The following is a 21505-nucleotide window of genomic DNA, read 5'->3' as shown; positions in this document are numbered from 1 at the left end:
ATCATAACCAACATACTGTATTCCAGGACAGAAATTACTTCAGACCTTCCTCATTCAGTTCTTTGGTAGTTCTCAAATATTTAGTCAACCAAAGCTGCACATTATTTCAGATTCTTCCCACCTTTTGCAATATATCCTTTATACTTCGCTTCAAGGTCTGTTGCCTCCTGTACTTGAAAATAATAATCTAGCAAATATAATAAGTACACTGCTTCCATATTTGTATTTCCAAGTGCAAAACTCAGACTTTGCTGCACTGAACGATATCTTTGCTTAGTGGGTGAAAAGGGTCTTCTAATTCCATCCCCTAAAGGATAAAAACCTCTAGCACATTTCAGTACAGTGGTTGGGCTATAAGTTATGCATAATTCAAAACCTGTGCTTTAGAGCAGCGCTTCCCAAACTGTGGGCCGCGGCCCCCTTGTGGGGCCGTAGGTTTTGTTGAGGGGGGCCGTGAAATAATGAAAACAAATTTAAAATGTTTTAAGACTAAGTAGATTTTTTTTATTTTAAAAGAAATGTATTTAACTTTTATTATTTCTTTTTTGTTATTTTTTATATTTTAATGGAAAAATTCACAAATTGGTGTTAGGTCACAAACTTTGCATCCTGTGTATTTTGGCGCTTAATGAATATTAGTAAATATTGTTTATTCATATGTTTCATTTCAAAGCAGTGGTTAATTGTATTTACTTCAAATGCTCTCCAGGGAAGCTCCAAATCGTCCTCTCCCTTTCATCACGCATTCGTAATCAGGGACTGTTGATATTGACTTTATATACATATCAAAACTCGTTTTATATTATCACTGTCATCGAGCTAGTTTTCTGTTACCAATAAAAGTTTCGCATATACTTCACACGTGAAAAAAAGCTTAAACAAGTTCATGTGGGGAGATAGTAACTCACTTGCATTGGTAAACAACACCCCTCCCTAATAGTCACTATACTGCAGAGGCAATAAAAACAAGTCTGTGTGAAAAATGAGCAGTCTTTGTAATATATTTCTCAACAAATAGTGCAATTAGGGACAACTGGGATAAAAATACACTAATTAATGAATCACATGTCCCCTCATACAGAAACTATGCTGTATAGACTGAAACAAAACCATATATTGCATGGGCAAACACAGTATCTAACTAAAAACTATTGTTATTAATTAGATGTGTGCGAGTTCGATTTCCCAAGGCAGCAATAAAATTCAACTAAATGTGTTAAAATTCGTAAAAGTGTTAAAACTAAGTAATATATATATATATATATATATATATATATATATATATATATATATAATGAATGTTATGGCAGTTTCACATATGGAATTCGGTTGAAGAGAGTTAGCATTTCAACTCAATTGTCAGCTATGCTTTTATCTTTCGGTTGCACGATCTTTTGTTAATTCTTCACCAATCATATGCACGTTTTAATAACCTGCCTTTGCTGTCTGTTTTGCGTTAGGCTTAATTACCGTAAAGGGAGAAAAGTCACAAAAGAGAAAAATGTTCCTGGTCCAGGGATTCCCTTATTCGGGTAATATTCACTAATTTCATGTTATCAGTCTGTGGTGTGCCAGTATCGGTAAGTGGTGATATTATTTGATCTATTCTATGTTAAAAAATTTAACCCTGAGATGGATAAGTGGCTGATTTAAAAAAAAAATAAAATAAAAAAAAAATCCCGTGAACAATCAGAAGAAGCAGAAACAGACTCAAAAAAAAAGGACAGTATTTCATATTTTACCAGAACAGCCCGCATAGTCTTCAGAACCAAACGGTAAGAGGCAAAAAATGTAATATATGCATTTGATTTTTGCAATATTCGCTGTGTATGTTTTGTATTGAATATAAATACAATAAATATTATAATAACATATCTCTCTATTACGATTTTTTTTCGAGGGGGAGAGCATGAAATATTTTAATTTTTGCAAAGGGGGCCCTGACATCCAGAAGTTTGGGAAGCACTGCTTTAGAGATCCAACGTGGAACTTTTTTCAGGTCGTCACTTCAGACTTTCGATTAGCATGGTGGTGGTGATAACTTCATTGGGCACTGAACTCATCTTTCACATAAAAACATTCACAAACATCCTCCCTGCTGTGGGATTTGAACTTGTAGCCAGTTGTTTGAAGAGCAGCGATATACTATCATTTCATCTGACTGCATCAATATTATCTTCATTCTTGATAATTCCCCTTAACTTTTCATTATCTGCAAACAACTGAATATCACACTGCCTTCCACATATTTTTAAGTCATTATCTTATTGACAATATGTTCATATCTACTAATTAGCAGTAATGAGTGTTTAAGTTAATTAACTTGAACACTCATTAATTAAATAATGAAGATGAAAGAAATATTTTTAGTTGCAGTAGATTTTTTTAAACTTAGTGGTTCACGACTTATAATACTGCAAAGTAGGCTTTCATTTCTAAAATAATGATATTCTAAATACATCAAGGAATTATTGGTAAATGGGTAAAGTTACTGTGGTTATCATGTAATTTATTGTTTAGTCATGCCACAGGTACCTTTTAAAGATTAATTAATTTTTCATTATTGTTTTTAATTAACTGATCCATTTATCCACTTTCAAAAAATTTGATTACCATTGCCTGTATTGTGCTGTAATATGGAATTTTAATAAATTTATTCTCTAAACATATTGTTTAAAATATTATTTGGGAATTCCACTCGTTTAAACTTTAAATACCTTTTTATTTTTCCTTGCCCTCATTAAGGCTTATTAGGTTTTGTTACTAAAAGCATAATTTTGTATAATCTCATTCGTGATATTTGACTTTTTCAGAACTGAGGTTGAATTTGTCAGATACCTTCTAGATGACAGTGGTATTTTTAAACCTGCCCATCAGTGTGTGAATTGGCTGAAGAAGTATTTTCAAAGTCCAGGCGATCTTCCTTCTATTCCATCAATATGTGATTCTGTGATCAGTGCAAAAGGTAAGTATTACTGCATAGTCTGTGTATGGTTGTATAAAGTGTGTAGGTAGTTATTAGCATAACGAGGTCTTGTATGTTATACAAATAAGAGATGGCTGAATCTTATGAAGTATAAGGCCCTGGTTTCTGTTCAAGATACCATATGAAAATTACTTCAGAACACTCCATGAGCATTCTAGCAAAAAAAAAAAAGAGCTAATCTAAGTACAGCAATACCTCACATAGGCCAGGTAATCGGTTCCACTGATATCCCGGACTGTTTGAAACCGGACTAATCGAGGAACTAAATACATACAAAAAATAATAATTGGTTCCAAAAAAAATACAGTATTCTCCCTGTTTTTCAATAAATAAAAAGAGATAAATTCAATTGTCTTGATCAAAAATAATTAAACAAAACATACATCTTATTAGGTTTCATTAATTCATTTTTTTTTTCATTTTAATTAATCATTTAATTCCTTTTTTATTCTCTAAAAATTGCAATATTGATGTATGCACATTTTTCTTCTTTGGTTTTTTCTGCTCATACATTTCTTTGTAGAAACGAATTGCATTGTTTATCGTTCGGCAAATTGTAAGGCTACGTTCAATATTGGGATCAACTTCCATAATATGCTCTGACAAGGTTTCAGCCATTCCAATAATTTTTGGTGGTTGTTCAGCTGTTAATTCTCGTGCAGGCACTTCAACACAGTTGTCATTGAAGTGCCTGCATGAGAATTAAGTTGTCCACCCGCTCTTCATAAGCTTGTCGTTCGTCCATGTTAATAAGTTTTCATTATCTAGTTCATTAGTGTTTGATTCAATACACTCAATTACGTTGACGGAATCTAACTCTTTGAAAACAAGTAGCTGTTCAATTTCCACTATGTTATTAATAACTTCAGCAAAATGAGTTTCAAAACCAATGAAATCATTTGCACAAAGTGGTATGATATGTTTCCATACTGCTCTCATATTGTTAATTCATGCCATGCTTCACCTATATTTTCGATAACATTTCTGATGTTGTAGCTCTTGAAAAATTCCGTTAAAGTAGACGCATTTTCTCCTGTTGTAGCTTTTATGGCTTGCGAAAAAGTGTGGCGCAAATAATAGGCCTTAAAAAATTTTGCATTGACACTGTGATCCATTGGTTGGATCACCGACGTCGTATTTGGTGGAAGAAAAGTTATTTGTACATTTTCACTTAAATCACAAAGACCAGTCAGATGACCAGGGGCATTATATAAGATCAATAAAATCTTAAAATCTAATCCTTTTTCTCTGCAATAACGTTCTGTTATAGGGCAAAAATAGTTGGTGAACTAATCTTCAAATAAAACTCTTGTGACCCATGCTTTCTTATTTGAATGCCACAACACTGGGAGATTATTTTTTGATACGTTTTTAAGAGCTCTAGGATTTTCTGCACGGTACACATGCATCGGGTTCTAATTTGAAATCCCCTGCTGCATTTCCACCTAATAACAGTGTGAGACGGTCTTTTGAAATTTTATATCCAGGGCATGACTTTTCATTGGCTGCTATAAAAGTGTGCGATGGCAACTTTTTCCAGAATAAACCCCTTTCATCAACGTTAAATATTTGTTCATCTTTGTAGCCACCTTTTTGTATGATTTCACTCAATTCCTTCGGATATCTTAAAGCAGCCTCTTTATCTGCACTGGCAGATTTACCATCAATACGAGCATTGTGAATACCAGTTCGTTGCTTAAAACGAAAAAACCACCCGTGACTTGCCTTAAAATTTTCACTAGTTCCCTCACCTTCGTTTTCTATATCATCAATAGTCTTAAATGTCGCAATGTTTTCAAGCCAAAGCATTGTAAAGACTTAATGCTTTGGCTTGAATTTCCATTTGACTAAGCGGAACTCGCTTTTGAGTTAAGTCTTCGATCCATATGGATAATAGCTGCTCCATATTTACCATTCGATTTGGGGTGCTTAAGGGTCAAAGCTGTATAACTGAGAGGAGACCTCCACATAGCCGTTAAAGGAATGCGGAGAACCGACCAGGGCTTCTGACCTAATGTCCAATCCTCACCTTCTCGTGGTGCACCCTGTTGGGTATCTACTTTGATACTGAACGAACGAGGATGGGCTGGCAATTTGGGATTTAGATGACCAAATTGTATTCTTATTGGTTAAACCAAAATAAAAAAATGATGGTACAACATGACAAAATTTCATGCCGGCTGGGGCGTCGCCCAGTTAAACAAGGCCCCCGTTGTTTTCGCCAGGGAACCAGGGTGAACAGCGAAAAGTCAGCTACTGGAACAAATCTGAAAACAAACCCCAATTCAACATCACCAGAGTTAAAGATCGGTACTATCAACATAAGAAGCCTGAATGGCAAAGAAATGGAGCTAGCTGAGGAATTAGATAACTATCAGATCAACATAATAGGGGTGACTGAAACAAAAAAGACAAACTGGTGAGATCTTTCTGAGCAATAAATACAAAATGTTATATTCAGGCAATAACAATCAAGGAAAAGGAGTAGCCATAGTATTCAACACAAAATGTGAGGCTAATCTTGAATGGCATTCAGTCTCAAGTAGAGTAATGTGGGCAAATATGAGAATGGGGAACTGGACAATGAGACTTATTTGTGCCTATCGACCCACAGAAGGTTCTACTAAGGTAGAAGTGGAGGAATTTTTTACGCTTTAGAAAAAGCAACTGACACAATGAAAAAGGAAAACTTGGTCCTTGTTGGGGATCTAAATAGCAGAGTAGGAAATGATTGTGAGACATACAAAAATATTTTGGGAAAATTTGGAGAAAAGAGCGAAGCTAATAATAATAGCAAATATCTGTTGGATTTCTACTCAGGACATGGGCTGGTTATTACTAATACCATGTTCCAACATAAAAATGTGCACAAATTCACATGGAGAGAAGAGGCTAGGAATAAGAAAAGTCTCATTGACTATGTTATTGTTGATAGTGATGTTTTCTCCCTGGTGCAGGACACCAGAGTGTACAGAGGATTTGAAATCGGAAGTGATCACTATTTAGTCTTGAGCAGAATAAAATTGAATTTCATATTGAAAAGAATAACATGCAAGAAAGTTTTAAAGCGAATAAAAGTTGAGCAGCTCTCAGATGTGAACTGTAGACTAAAATACAGAAAGATTATTGAAAAGAAAATGAAAGTGTTTGAGAACAGGAATCAAACCTTGGAGATTCAGTGGCAAACTCTGAAGAAAACATTGATTCTGCCAGAGAGGCATGTGGTGAGGTTGTGTGCAAGGATAAAAAAATCAGAACTTCCTGGTGGACACAGGAAGTTAAAGAGGCAGTGAAGGAAAAGAAGAAAGCATATCAAAAGTTCCTGGCAAATAAGTCAGCTTTTACTCTTACAGAATACAGAGACAAATGTAAGAAAGCTAAACAGTGTGTAAAACTAGCTAAACAAAAGTCATGGGAGGACTTTGGCAAGAATATAGAAAATAAATATCAAGAAGGTGGCAAAATATTCTGGAGGTTGTTGAAGAAGCTTAGGAATGGAGGAAAGAGTGTTGTAAAAGGTGTTAGAGATGATAAAGGTGACATGAAAACAGGAGAAAAAGATATCTTTGAAGTATGGAGTAATTACTTTGAAAAACTGCTAAATGAAACAAGCAGTGATGACAGCACAGTGATAAAAAAAAACACTGACCAGTCATGCAGTCAGGAATACATATCCATACTTGAAGTAGAAAAAGCCATCAAAGGCTTGAAATGTGGAAAGGCAGCAGGAGTAGATGATATTAGACCAGAAATGCTGATGTATGGTGGTATAAAAGTCTTACAGTGGCTGCACTGCATAGTTCAGAAAGCCTGGACAGAGGGATGAATTCCCGATGATTGGAGTAGAGCTCTCATAGTACCCATATATAAAAAGGGAAATAAAACTGAATGTGAGAATTACAGAGGTATTTCCCTACTGGGTGTTTCCGGCAAGATCTATGCAAGTATACTTGAGAAACGGTTGAGAAGAATTGTGGAAGAAAAGCTTGGTGAAGAACAAGCTGGATTCAGGCCAAATAGAGGCTGTCAGGATCAGATCTTCACTTTACGACAAATAGTCAAGAAAGCATGGGAATATAACAAAGATCTGTATTTAAGTTTTGTCGATTTGGAAGAGGCATATGACAAGGTGCCAAGAGAGAAGCTATTCAATACGCTGCAGTTATATGGTGTCAATGGGGCATTATATCAAGCAATACTTAGTCTTTATTTGAGTTGTAAGTCAGCAGTTAGAATTGAAGGAAGTACAGGAAGATGGTTTAATGTTAAATGTGGTGTGAGACAAGGATGTACATTATCCCCTCTATTATTCATTATCTATATGGATTACATTATGAAAGAAAGTGGTATTAAACCTGATATCAAAATTGGAGATGTTAATGTCAGCTCTTTGCTTTATGCGGATGATGTTATACTTCTAAATAAATCCGCTACAAGTCTGTAAGATTCTCTGACTAAATTGAATAGCTGTTGTAATAGACATGGTATGAAGGTCAGCAATAAAAAGACGAAGACAATGAAAATAGGTAGAATCATTGAAAATGTCAACTGTGTTGTGAATGGAGAACCTGTGGAACAAGTGAAACCTTTCAGCTACTTAGGCACCATTTTTACTGAAGATGGTAAATTAAATATAGAAATAGACAACAGAATCAGCAAAGCTGGTATGGTGGGAAGTCAATTGAATAAATTCATATGGAATAAGAGAGAAATTAGTTGGAACACTAAATTAGCTGTATACAAGACAGTGTTGAAACCAGTTTTAACTTATGGATCTGAGAGCTGGGTCAGAAGTAAAACACTTGACCAAAGACTAGAGACCGCAGATATGAGAGTCCTGAGAAAGATTAGAGGCGTGAACAGATGGCATCAATGGCAATATCAATATCATATTAAAAATGAGGATATTAGGAAAGAACTTGACATTGTCAGCATCCAGGAATGCATTAGCAGAGCTAATCGCAGGTGGTATGGTCACTTAAATAGAATGGGAGAGGAAAGATTAGCAAAACAAGTGTTCTCTGCCAGGTTGGCAGGAAAACGACCCAGAGGAAGACCAAGATATAGGTGGATTGATACGGTACAAAGTGCCTTAGACGATAGAAATATGAGATCTGATAATGTTGGAGTCTTGACAAGTAACAGACTGATTTGGAGGAAAATTGTAGATAGGAAGTTAGTAATGATGTAAATTTTTCATGTAGTACTGTCATATCCTGTATACACCCATTGAGGGTATATGGCAGGAATTTGATGATGATGATGATGTACTTCTGGTTTTAGTCACTATTTTTGATAAATAAGAAGCCATAGCCATACCTTGCAATTTGTATTGATCTTTTTTTTTTTTTTTGATAAGTTTTCGAACTGATAACTCGTCCATTTCTTTTTCACAGCCTATTTTAGCAAAGGATGCACCTTCTTCATGAAGTTTGATTATATCAAGCGCTTTTGTTCTAAAGTGAGCCATTTACGTTTTTTAGTGACAGAATCACTTTCACATTTTCTTCTTGCACTCATTATGTATTTTTTTTAAATGGGATTAAAATTTAATTATCACAAATCAACTTTACTGTAGATTTGCACATCGAAAACTGATAGACATAGAAGTTAATTCAGCATTGTATTTCACAGACATCCACTGCTTAATCGTACTATACATAGCTTACACATTAAGATGTTGAACATGATGCTGCGTTTACATTCTCACCGAGTCTAGGTACATTCATATACAACAGGGAACCCCCTCCCAAAAAAATTGAAATATCATATCGCATAACTTTAAAACCGCACAAAAAGAGACTTGACTGTATAAAGGGAAAAAACTGAACATTTATGTATAAAAAAATAATTTGTGCACTAATTTTTTTAGGATTTAAAACTGGACTATAGTGAATCCAGACTATGCGAGGTATTGATGTATGGCATGTGGAAGTGGATGACCAATTCATATCATGACATTTGGAGAAGATGTGCAGTGAAATAACCTTTCTCTTTCCTTTTTACCTTTTATGTTCCATATTGTCTATATGCTTATCTTTCTTATGGATTTTGAAACTCCCATTCAACTGATGTAAAGCTTGCCACAAGAACATGGGATCCTCTATACTCCAGAGTACTTTATAAATGGAATGTTGTCTTTAGGCAAATGTATGAAGTCTCATAAGATGTGATTGATTTTAGAGGTAGTTCAGATGTTAACTGTTTTAAAAAGATTTGCTATCTCTTTTATCATTGTACCTATGTAAGATAAAGAAATTGTGTCCTTGTAATTGATTTCTGGAGATACACAAGCTGATTTATCAGAGTATAACAGTTCATTAACCTTGAATAGCAATATAGAAGGAATTGGTTGAACAGGAGTACATTTTTTTCATCATTCTTAACAATCTTTAAAACCTGACTCTTAAAGGTTGTGATGAAATCTAACTTTTGTTGTTGATGGTATGAGCTCACAAGAGTAGATATTGTTCCATTTGAGTTGGTTTTCTGTAGACATTTAACTGTGAATCACCACATTGCGGAATGCACCTTTTTTTTTAGATGGTGAAAAATAAATAAATAAAATCTGTGAAATGTTGAGCCATAATAATGCACAATCTGGTATATGTGTACATTAGGCCCAATTAAAGACAGTATGGTTTCAAATCCCAGTGTATAACAGATTAGTCTGGAAATTTATGGATTTAATTTATATTCCACACTAATCTGTTATATACTGGGATTTGAAACCATACTATCTTTAATTAGGCCTAATGCAGATATATTGCAGAATTCAAGTTTTTATATATATAGATAGGTAGATAACATGCACCACTGCTGCTTAGATGCATGCAAATGCATCTAAGCAGGAATTATATAATTCCATTCACGCAAAAGGTTGTAAAATATATTGCACACTAATATTATAAGAAATTAAGAAAAAGAACCTACTGATATTCTTCTTGAACAGCTACTTCAAGTGTCTAAGAGAGAAGTATTCTGTGAAAAAGGAAATTTTTTTATGATCTAAAATGAAAGCTGAATTCTACTGTATACTTGAAATGGTCAAGGAAAAAAACTGCTGGGAAGATAGTGACAATTATCTGGTTAGCAAATGCAGTTTGTTTAGGTCATTGCTAATTGCAAATACTGTTATATTTTCCGGCTTGATGAACAGAATTGGAAAGGAAGTGGCCTTATTGTTTGGGTAGTTGAACTACAAAAAATTAAGCTTTGTGGATGAAAGTTCATAAAGATTGGAGTGTTACCAGAATTATGAGAGCAATAGAAACAGCATATTAAACGGATTAAGGAAATTTTGAACCAGTCCAGATAAAACAGGGAATACTAGGTTTCAGAATACACAGATGATACTCTTTTTATGAAGGAATTCATGTAGTCTAATTTGGAGAGTGATTAGTTTACCAACATACTCCTCACTCCTTCTCTCTACATGACCAAATCTCCTCAGCCTGCTTTCTTGTACCTTCTTATCGATCAGTCCCACCTTGATCGTCCCTCTGATGTAGTCATTCCGTATTCTGTCCTTCTTTGTCACACCACTCAGCCATCTCAACATCTGCATCTCCGCCACCTCCATCTTCCTCTCCTGTGACTTTGTTATAGGCCATGGAGCATCGCCGACCTCGCCACCATCGTGTACAGCTTTCCTTTCATCTTACAACTCGCTCTCTTGTCGCTCAGGACCCCACTCATCTTCCTACAGTTCATCCAGCCGCATGTTATTCGGTGGTGTATTTCCTCATCCAGGTCACCATTCCTCTTGGCGACCGACCCAAGGTACTTGAATTTCTTCCCTGAAGTTAACCTTTCACCCTGGAGTCCTATGATCATATCCTCGTCACTCCCCGTTGACGTATATTCGGTCTTTACCCGGTTAATTTTCATGCTTCTCTCCTCCAATACCTTTCTCCTCTTCCAGGGTCTTTTCAAGCTTCTCTCGGGATGATTCACAGAGAACAATATCATCGGCAAACATCATGCTCCCTGGCACCTCCTCCTTGATGTCCTCCACTAGTACATCCATGACCAGATCAAAGAGGTAGGGGCTCAGAGTTAATCCCTGATGGAGCCCTACAACAATGGAGAACCCCCCCTCTGTCATGCCGACACCAGACCTGACCTGAGTTTTCGCTCCCTCACATCTCCTTCACCAACCTCACGTACTTTTTCGACTCATACACCTCCATACCTCCTGTCTGGCCACTCTGTCATATGCCTTTTCCAGGTCTATAAACACCATATGTAGCTCCACCTGCATCTCCCTATATTTCTCCATCAATTGCCTTAGTACAAATATTGCATCCGTTGTCTCTCTTCCTGGCATAAATCCAAACTGCTCCTCACCAATTTTTGTTTCCTGCCATATCCTTCCTTCAATTACTCTTCCCCATATCTTCAACATGTGTGACGTCAGCTTGATCCCTCTGTAGTTGCCACAATCTTGAACATCTCCTTTTCCCTTGTAGATTGGGATGAGAATGCTTTTCCTCCATTCTTCTGGTATCTTTTCCTGTTGGGCTATTTTCCTCATCAGATCCCATAACATGTCTACGCCCTCACTGCCCAAGCTTCTCCACACTTCTCCAGGTATCTGGTCTGCCCCCCACAGCCTTTCCATTCTTCGTTTTTCTCAGTGCCCAATACACTTCCTCTCTGCTTATGCCCTGCACCGATCCTTTGTTTGCCTCTCCATCCTCACACCTCTCTCTCTCTCTTGGATTCTCCTCATTTAGTAGATTACGAAAATGTTCTTCCCATCAGTTCCTCTATTTTTCCCAAATCATGTAATTGTACCTTGGACTCAGATTCTGGAACATTTTCTGTTAGATTTACAGAAATTTACTTAGACTGTTTCTTTTCCTTAGCACCTTTTTAATTTTTTAAACGTTCTTTCTCTCACTTTATCTGTAGCAATAATGTTAGGAGAATGAGTTTCATTATACTGAAAAGAGTTTACCTGTTTATTTGTGGAATGAAATATATCTCTATTTATTGTGCACCCTGATGGCTTGTGATACAAAATTAGAGAATATTATAAATGACCCCATCTCAGTCTCTTCAATATTTGAATAGACTGATACTGTAGACAGAAAAATGATCTGCTCGTTTAGTGTGTTCAGTAAACTTTTCAGTTAAAGTGCAAGAAATATCTTGCATTTTAACTGTAATAGTAAAATTTGTAAAATTAATCCATAGGATTAATACAATAATAAAAACAATAGTACCAAGTTGGGTGCATGGATTTTGTGAAGCTAAGACAGAGGATTGAGCAAGGAATGTTGGATAGTATATACAAGGATGCATCAGATTGGGTTATTCATGTGATAATCTAAAACATGGAATATGCTAATCAGAGAAATATGTTATTATATGTTTTAGCATAGTTTCAAATGATATGATCTTGCCAATGATTATTTTTGATATTATAGTTTTAAATCTCCTTATAAGCTAAGGACATGTATATGATGAAATGCATTTATAACCATTACTTGATGATTGAGCCCAAATGTATTGACTAAAAATTGCAAGTCATTAAGTCACTTTCATGTTAATTTACATGTAGAATTAAGTAAAACAATTATCATGTTAAGTGTTCTCTGACATATTAAATGATAGCATGCTTGTATGTTGTAATAATAGAAAATGTTCTTTGTTAATGTGGTGCAGGTTCTTATCGTGAGAAAGTCTGGAAGACTCTAGCAGATCAAGTACTATTTGGTGACACTGTTACCTATGGACAGCTGGCTGCAATGACTGGTAACCCTCATGGTGCTCAGGCTGTTGGTTCTGCCATGAAAAATAATCCTATTCAACTTATGGTCCCATGTCACAGGGTTGTAAAAAGTGACAACACAATGGGACAGTATGCTAATGGAACACGTAATAATGTAAAGCGCTGGCTTTTAAACCATGAAGGGATAATGAATATTTCTACATAATGTTCTAAAAAAGAAAAATCATTTAAGAATTTAAAACATTTTTAAAACTAAATATTATTATAAAAGTAATTATAATATGCTTGTTACATAAGCATTCCAAAAATAACTTAAGAGTAAAGATCCATATTATTTCATTTATTCATATATTTTTTCTTTGTATTCAGATAAATACTTTATATATGAATTTCTTTGTTGTGTTTGCTTTACCATTAAATTCTCCACCCAGGAAAATGAAATATATTGCATTTCACCACCAACCTGTTCAGAAATTAGCATTTTCAAGACATGCAGGACAAAACTAAATTTATGATCAGCACCAGTACTACACATTAAACAAAACCTTATCAGATTGCTTTAAAAAAAATTATAAAAAATGTTTTAGTGCATAATAGGTATACAAATTTCATATTGAAAGGTATACATCAGACAAATTCAAATCAGTAACTAAATCAACCTGTATACTATTGGTATAAACACCACATTATGCAAGGAGTAAAAATATATACTTTATTCATTAAATCATTGGGCTCATATCCTTTCTAGCATTATGTGGTAGTAGCTCAACCTGTGCAGAAAAGAACACATACTGGAACTTGATAATGTGGGAGGATGAATAATAATGAAAAAAATTTTGAGCTGATTTATCATACCATTAGCATACATGCTGTTTTCGCAAGTAGGAAAAAATAAATTGACATGAATCCAGATTTAATTTTTTTATATTTATTTTTTATGTGGCTCCAATCTACAAAACGTTCATTTTGTAAACTTATGGTACATTCGTACCATAGATAGATTAAGGATTTCTTTTTTCCTGCTTTTGTTTATTTTATATATATATATATATATATATATATATATATATATTTAACTTGTGTTTTTACACAGTCCAAAAATCTTGCTCTAAAGACCATAGATGAAACTTTTCCAAGTCACTTCAGACCTCATTTAGAAGAACATTAAGAAGCTAAATGAGCCGTCCATGAAAAGAAATCATATAGCAAGTGTCTGATTTTTCTGGACATTTTCTAAGATGTAGAAAAAAAAATCTAGGAAGGGGGGGGGGGGAATGCAACTGATGTATAAAAGTAGTTTTAAAAAAAAAAGTCATAGTACAAAAATAGAAGATTAAAAACAATGGATGTTTTGCAACACCAAGAAAACTTGGAAATGGAGGAGAACATTTCATAAAAAGGAATCAGATTATAAAGATACCAGGAAAACTATGAAGGCAATATGATAGATAAGGAGATTCTGGATGGTTAGAATAATTACTTTTAAAAAGGACATTTTTAAGGGAAAGTTACAAACACCTTGATGCTTGTGTGAAGAGAAAGTTCCAAAAAACATGCATAAGTATAATTGTTTGGCTAGACACATGTAGAGACATGACTGAAGCTTCAAATTATAGGCCAGTCTGTGTTTAGGAGTTGTAGCTAAGATGTTGAGTAGCTGGTAAAAGCTAAAATCCACATTTAGGTTAAAGTATGGTTGGCATGGAATCATTCAGAAGTCATGTTTTAGTAGTCTACACACACACACACACACACACACACACACACACTACAACAAGGTGTCAGTGAACAAGCAGGATGCATATGCATTTATATTTTGCAAAGACTTTTGTCAGATTTCCATGTAAAAAGTTGATATTTAAAGCGCAGCAGATGGAATCGAATAGATTTGTTGCCTACTAGATATCCACAAGCTGTGTATTGTATGGGATTGTACTATCATGGAGGAAGAAGAAAGACACTAGTTATGTGATGATACTATTAAAATTCCAGGAAAATGGTATAGTTATGTAATTTAAAAAAAATATAAACAATTAATTGTAATTACTCCCAAAAGTGACAATCACATCACCCTTTCCTCCTGTTCAACAGGATAGCAGGTGAGGTAATATGATTGAGACAGGAATAACCATATTAATGCAGAAAATATTTTTCATAGAGTGGAAAGATAGGAACAAATCAATAAGCCTACCTGAAAGTTGTATAAGGAGATACAAGAAAAATGTGAAGAGCAGGTTTTTTTTTTTCCATGAGTGCAGAAATAAATGTTTAAGATATTTTGATGAGCATTGTGTATGAGAGCAAGGACCTATACATGATGTTTTAGTACTTGGGGTTGGAAAAACTATTAGAAACCTGGAATGTGAAAATCTAACTGAAATAGATATCTGACCTGAAATATACCAATATAAAAGTTATGCCTAATGTCTCCCTTCTGGCTTTTAGGTTTGCCAGTTTCCTCTCTAGTTGTGGATTACATTTATAGTAAATAATTTCCCTTCTGATTACCTCATCAGTTCTGGAGTACTCCAGAGTTCTGTACTAGCCACCCTTATTCCTCTACTTTCTTCTTGTCATCATGCCTATCAAGGATTTAGACCTAGAGTGGCCTGTTCTGGCCTTAGAAGTTATCATTGAATCTTTTAAGAGAACATCCTGGTTTTCTTTTTCCTAATGGCTTGTGCTTTTAAGGTAATCTTTCTGTTTCATTCTTTGAACACGTTCTGTCCATTTATGTTTATATTTTTTTAATTTTTGCTATTACTGATTCCTGGTTTAACTTTTTTCATAATTTCTTCATTTCTTTTGTGGTCAAATAGGGTATACTTTGCAGTTTTTCTCATAAACTTCATTTCAGCTGTTGTTAATCTTTGTCTTTTTGTTTTATTGTCCCAGATTTCACTTCCATAAATTAGGACTGATAGGGCCAATGTATTGTATACTTTTAGTCTGGTTTGTTTTTGAGCTAGGTTTGGTTTAAATACAGAGTTAATTACACCAGTTATTTTTAAATATTTTTCAATTTTTAGGTTTATATCTTTTTCATTTTCATATGTAATCATACAACCTAGGTAGTTAAATGAATTCACCTGTTACTAGATCTTGTCCTTTAAAGACCATAGTGTTTGATTTTTCTGTTGATATTATCATACCATAATCTTTGGCTATCTCATTTAGATTTAAAATAGCTTTCTGTAAGTAATCTTCAGAATTTGTAATTATTATTTGGTCATTGGCAAAAAGGAGAGTGTTTAAGTTCACAGTAGGAGAAAGTTTAATACCGTGATGGAAAATTTTATTTCATTTAGGTAAATATTAAAAAGAGTTGCTGAGAGGGGACATCCCTGTCGGACTCCTTGGTTTATCTCTCTCTTGTATATGATAGCTCATGATTTAATCTTATTTGTATTTGATTATTTTCATATATACTTATGATAGCTTTTAGGACATTATTTGGTATTTATCTTTCTTTTAATTTGTTCAATAAAATGCTTCTTTTAACTTTGTCAAATGCTTTTTCAAAGTCAATAAATGTAATATGTGTTTCTAAATTGTATTCTCTTCTTTTCTCTGTGATTAATTTTAGGCAAAAGGCTGGGTCTATACATGATCGTCCTTTTCTAAATCCATTCTGTACTTCTAAAATAAAGTTTTCAGAATATTTTATTAGTTTGTTATTTAAAATTTTGCTACATATTTTGTAACAGGAATTTAGTATACTTATACCTCTACAGTTTTTAGGGTCATCTCTACTACCTTTTTTAAAGATAGGAATCGCAGTTGCTTTTTTCCATTCTGTTGGGGGGGGGGGGTTACCAGTTGCATAGATTTTATTTAAAAATAAGAGGAGTCTTTCTTTGAACCTTTTCCTGCATATTTATATAGTTCTGAACCTAGCTAATCTTCTCCAGATGATTTTCCATTTCTTGTTTCTTTCATGCTGATTTCTAATTCTTCTTTTGTTATTTCCTTCCCATTTTCATTAAATGTTTGCTAGTTATCTTTTTTAAAAGATATCTGTTCACAATTCTGTATAGAAATTTAGAAATTCTTCTCATTTCAATTCAGTGTTTAATTTTGTTTTCTTTAGTATCTGTATTTAAATGTTTCAAAATCTCATATACATTGGGTCTTATTTTATATAAATCTTGTTCTAAATTAGAAACAAATTTGTTCCATGATTCTGACTTATCTTTTAGCTATGGCTCTTATTCTTTTATATACTATTTCATCTTCTAATCTTTTACTGCTTAACCATTTATGATAGGTTTCTTTTTGATTATTTCTTTGATTGTATCATCCCATATCTTCAGTTTTTTTCCTTTTATTGAATTTTTTGGTCTTTCCTAAACTTTCATGTGCTGCTGCATTTAGTATCTTTTTTATATTAATCCTTTCTATTTCTTCATTTTGTTTTATTTTATCTAAATATTGGTTAATTCTTTGTTCATATAGCCAATATACAGTATTTGTGTCATTTATTTATTTTATTATATATATTTTGTAACTGATTATAAAATTCAATATCCTGTTCTCTTCCTTCTTCTGGGGCATATAAACCGATTATTGTTAAATAGTCTATTTATTTTTATTCTAGCTTCTATTATTCTTTCATTCCATAATTTATAATGTTTTAACTGTTTTAAAAGCAAGTTATGAATCCAAATCGTAACTCCTGCTTTTGCTCTTTGGTCTCTGTCAACTCCACTATATATTACATTAAAATTGTCAGTTATCATAGTTCCTTTTAAGTTCTTTTTCTCTTACTTTCTTCGAAACATGTAAAAGCACAATCACATCAGCCTCATCATAATTGGTCCAGTGCAATTAAGTGTAGAATAACTTTGAATACTTTAATTTATCAATTTATTGTAACCATATCTGTGTAGAGTGGGAGACAATGCATTTGTTTTAAGATATATTAGAAAACAATAATGGAGAATGCTATATTTAATTTGTATATTTCAGTTACTCAAAGGTGTAAATATAATAGTAAATTTGGAAGAGGAGGATGAGGCTTGCCTCCTTCAACTACAGTGATACACTCCTATGAAGCTCAGGCAGAAAACAGGACATTCAGTAGATCGTCAACACTGTTTCCCATTATAAATATGGGCAAAAAAGTTATAAATTATTGATAGAAAATTATATATTAAAAACTTGTCTATATTGGTGTCCTAAACACGTCAGTTCATACTTCATGCACGCAAAGGAGGTTCTTCGATAGCATTTCGTGGAAGCTAGAGTAATCAGGCATGCATTTCCCACTACATGGCTTCCTCATTCAGCTGATCTTGACTCCCTGTGACTTCTGGCTCTGGGAATTTCTCAAAGACAGGGTTTATCAGGATTGTTCTGATAACTTGCAAGCGCTGAAAGGCAGCATGTGGGCAACATCAGTCCCAACCAGCTGCGTTCTGCCACTGAACAATATTGTGCAAAGGATGCAGTTTGTGGCATACCAGGGAAGGGCAGCACATTGAATAAAAATATTATTTATGCTTGTTGCTTTCCTCCTTACTCAGAATACTTCCTAACTTACATTCTGTACATCATACAGCAACCCCTGTTGATGGGGGGGGGGGAACACTTCAGACATCCACTTCATTTTTTTTCAGAGCCTGAAATGCACTAAGAATATCATAATAAATGATGGTTGTGATCCAGTATCTACATGCAAGGCATTAAAACTGACATGCATATAAAAATGCAAGTTGCTCTTCCAGTATAAAGAAGTTTACTGATGATAGGACAACAAAGTTGCTATCAGTCAGATCTCTACACAGTGGACTGGTCCTTACTGAGACTTTCGAAATTACACTTCCCGCTCACTATTTAAAATAATAAGAGCATATAAATTCACATTTACTACAAAGACACTTTCGAAAATTTAAAGAAGTTGCATAAATAATGCACATCCTAACCAAATGAAATAAAAACACAATGTTCCCAATGTGCACAAACCTTGCTAAAGCGTTTAGCCTAAACGATATGGAATGCGAGGCAGAGTATGTACATCAACTCAATGAGAAAGACAATGAACACCCACTTTAGGTTTGAAAACATGAGATGACTGCATTTGTCTGCTGTACTCATCGAAGTTTTCAAAGCCATTGATATTCATAACCTTATCTGTCTAACAACTGAAATGAAACTGCCTGTATATCGATTTTCACAAAACAAAATTCAAAAGATCACTTTTTTTTTGTGTGGGGGGGGAGTGTCAGAGAATAGACAGTAATGGACAAATAAAAAAAAAAAAAATGGAAACTGGCACATTTTGATTAATATGCCATTGATCTGCCATGGACATCTAGTACAGCCTGTATTCTCTGAGGGAGAGACTAAGAGCTTGGAGCAAGAGGAGTTTTACACCATTTGTCCCACAGAAAATCAATTCTTTGGAGGTAACGTTGCCTGAGAGCTCGCTGCAAAATGTTCTGTATATAGAATTTAAGTATGGTGATTCGGATGGACATAGCAGGTAGAACACCTCACTTGTGTTTTGCAAGCCACTGAAAGACCACATTTGCTTGATGAATGGAGCATTATCCTGTTGAAATGTGGCTGTATAGGAAAAAGTGTCAACATGGGATGAAGATGATCATTTATGATTGAAAGATAACATGCAGCATTCAATTTGTCTTCCAATACAATATATCAAGTGGTCCCAAATCATGCCATGAGCATGCACCTCAGACCATTACAGAACCACCAAAATCTTTGACATTTGGAAACAAGCACTCTGGTTGGTAAACTTCCTTCAGGCTGATGCCACACACACGTATTCGTCAGTTTATAGCAAAAAGTATGAATGTGGATTCGTCAGACTATAATCGCATCTCTCCAATGTTGCGTAGTTCACCGCACCGCCTGTGATCTTTGCACTAATGGACACGACATGCACTGATGCAAGTGATCAAAAGCTTGTGTAAGGTAACCCGACCATGATATCAAACGCTGTAGTTCCTGGTGCAGAGGTTTTGTTGAAATGGGTTTCTCACAATGTCCTGTCGACTGACATACCTTAGACCAGAGTTTCTCAAACTGTGTTCCGCGAGAAGTTCTGGAATTTGTCATTTTAGTTTTCTAAGTATTTTTTATGAATAAATATTTTATAGTAGAAATATTCTGAGGAGAATAATGTTCGTGAATATGTCGAAAAGCTCAGACCCAGAACGCCTAATAACATCTGTGTATCGTTAATTTTCACACATAAAAACCTTTCAACATTTGGGAAAGGGAATACCGCTGTTTATGACCGATAAAAATCTCAAAAATTGCCTGCAAGCGGATTATAACAATAGTGGCATATCCTCTTCACAAAACTGAAGGAAATGACTTCTGTGTAGCAAATGTCAGTAATCAAGCGCCATATTTTTAAACATGGAAATATTCATGAATTATCGTTAATTTTCACACATCGAAATCTTTCAACAATCGGGAAAGAGAATACCGCCGTTTATTACCAATCATAAAAATTGCCTGCAAGCTGATTACAATGGGCGGCGTGTTCTCAAAACAACATCTGTTGCAAATGTTAGTGACCAATCAGCAAAGAAGTATAAAGAAAATTTTTCTACTGAAATTGAATATTAAAATAATCTGTATCCGGTTCTCAAATCTAGTAATACTGAATACATTCTTAAGTTCGTATTGCAGTGTGTAAGTGCTTGTTCTGAAACTGAAGAGTGCCGTGATTTTTTTTTTTAAAGTAATAGGAATACAGATTTAAATTCTAATATGAATAAGAGACAAGCCACTTTATTTTTGGTATGAAGAAATCTCTTATTGAAGGTGTTTGTGATGGAACAGATAGTCATCCACCTCAAGCCTACAAAGATCTCCAGGATATACAAAAGGAGGGGAAATCTACCAGCACACAGAAAAGTTTGCATTCACTCGTGAGTACTTATAATAATACTATAAATATGTTTGGTGATCAGAATAGGATATATGTCAATGAAAACAGCACAATTTAATTTAATGTTGGTTTATTGATTTTAATTAAATTAACATCAATTAAATTAAACTTTAATCGATGTTTAATTATTAATAATGATTTATTAATTAATATATTACAAAATGACCAAGGTGTTCCGTGAAAATTTCAGAATTTGTGAAGTGTTCCGTCGTAGAAAAAGTTTGAGAAACCCTGCCTTAGACTGTCCTCGACTAGCACGTGCAATTTCAGCTGTTCTGGTTATAGATGCACCAGACTGGCTCCAACAATTACGCTCCTTTCAAAGTCACTAAGGTCCTCTCTGGATTTCATTTTAACATGCAATAAAAAACGGCAACAAGCTTCCGTTTGCCTTTATACACACATCCCTAGGAATGTCAGTAGTACATTTACATATCAACTGCATCTGCGATTATAGGTACCGATAACGCGACCCATAGCTCAGTGTTTCTATTTTTTCCCTCCATTTATTTATATACCGGTGATCCAAAAGTGACAGAAAAAGTAAAAATTCAATAATTTGCAAAGTATAGACAGTAGAACGATGCGGTTTTCACAGAAAGACATGGGATATTTTTTTTTAATAACGAAAAATTTTATTGCCAGAATAGTTACATTTGCCACCGGTAGGTGGCGCTTCAGTGGTGCAGCACAGTTCGCAACGCGCAGCTAGGATTACAAATGTTCAATGTGCATGCCGTCATTCATGAGAATGGACGTCAGACGTGGCACGACACCCTGACACAGCATCGAAGAGGGTTTCAGCTGTAATTCCTGTAACATGATGGCGAATAACTTCTTTCAATATGGCCGACCT

The 21505-nt window shown here is 34.5% G+C and overlaps 1 protein-coding gene across 2 annotated transcripts in view; it reads left to right on the top strand.

Moving 5' to 3' along the window:
* Positions 1-13104, top strand: part of LOC150098811 (methylated-DNA--protein-cysteine methyltransferase-like) — a 39889-nt gene extending 26785 nt beyond the window's left edge. For both annotated transcript variants that reach the window (XM_090405580.1, XM_090405579.1), the window contains exons 3-4: positions 2814-2965; positions 12659-13104. In XM_090405580.1, the coding sequence (XP_090261706.1) occupies positions 2814-2965; positions 12659-12930 (424 nt within the window). In that variant the 3' untranslated portion in view covers positions 12931-13104. The remainder of the gene's footprint in view (positions 1-2813; positions 2966-12658) is intronic.
* The last annotated feature ends 8401 nt before the right edge of the window (positions 13105-21505 follow it).

The sequence above is a fragment of the Typopeltis vanoorti genome, chromosome 15, assembly GCF_054136105.1.
Source record: "Typopeltis vanoorti isolate ZY-2024b chromosome 15, IOZ_Tvanoo_1.0, whole genome shotgun sequence".
In the NCBI taxonomy this organism is placed as follows: domain Eukaryota; kingdom Metazoa; phylum Arthropoda; class Arachnida; order Uropygi; family Thelyphonidae; genus Typopeltis; species Typopeltis vanoorti.
This window is presented reverse-complemented; position numbering and strand designations above follow the sequence as displayed.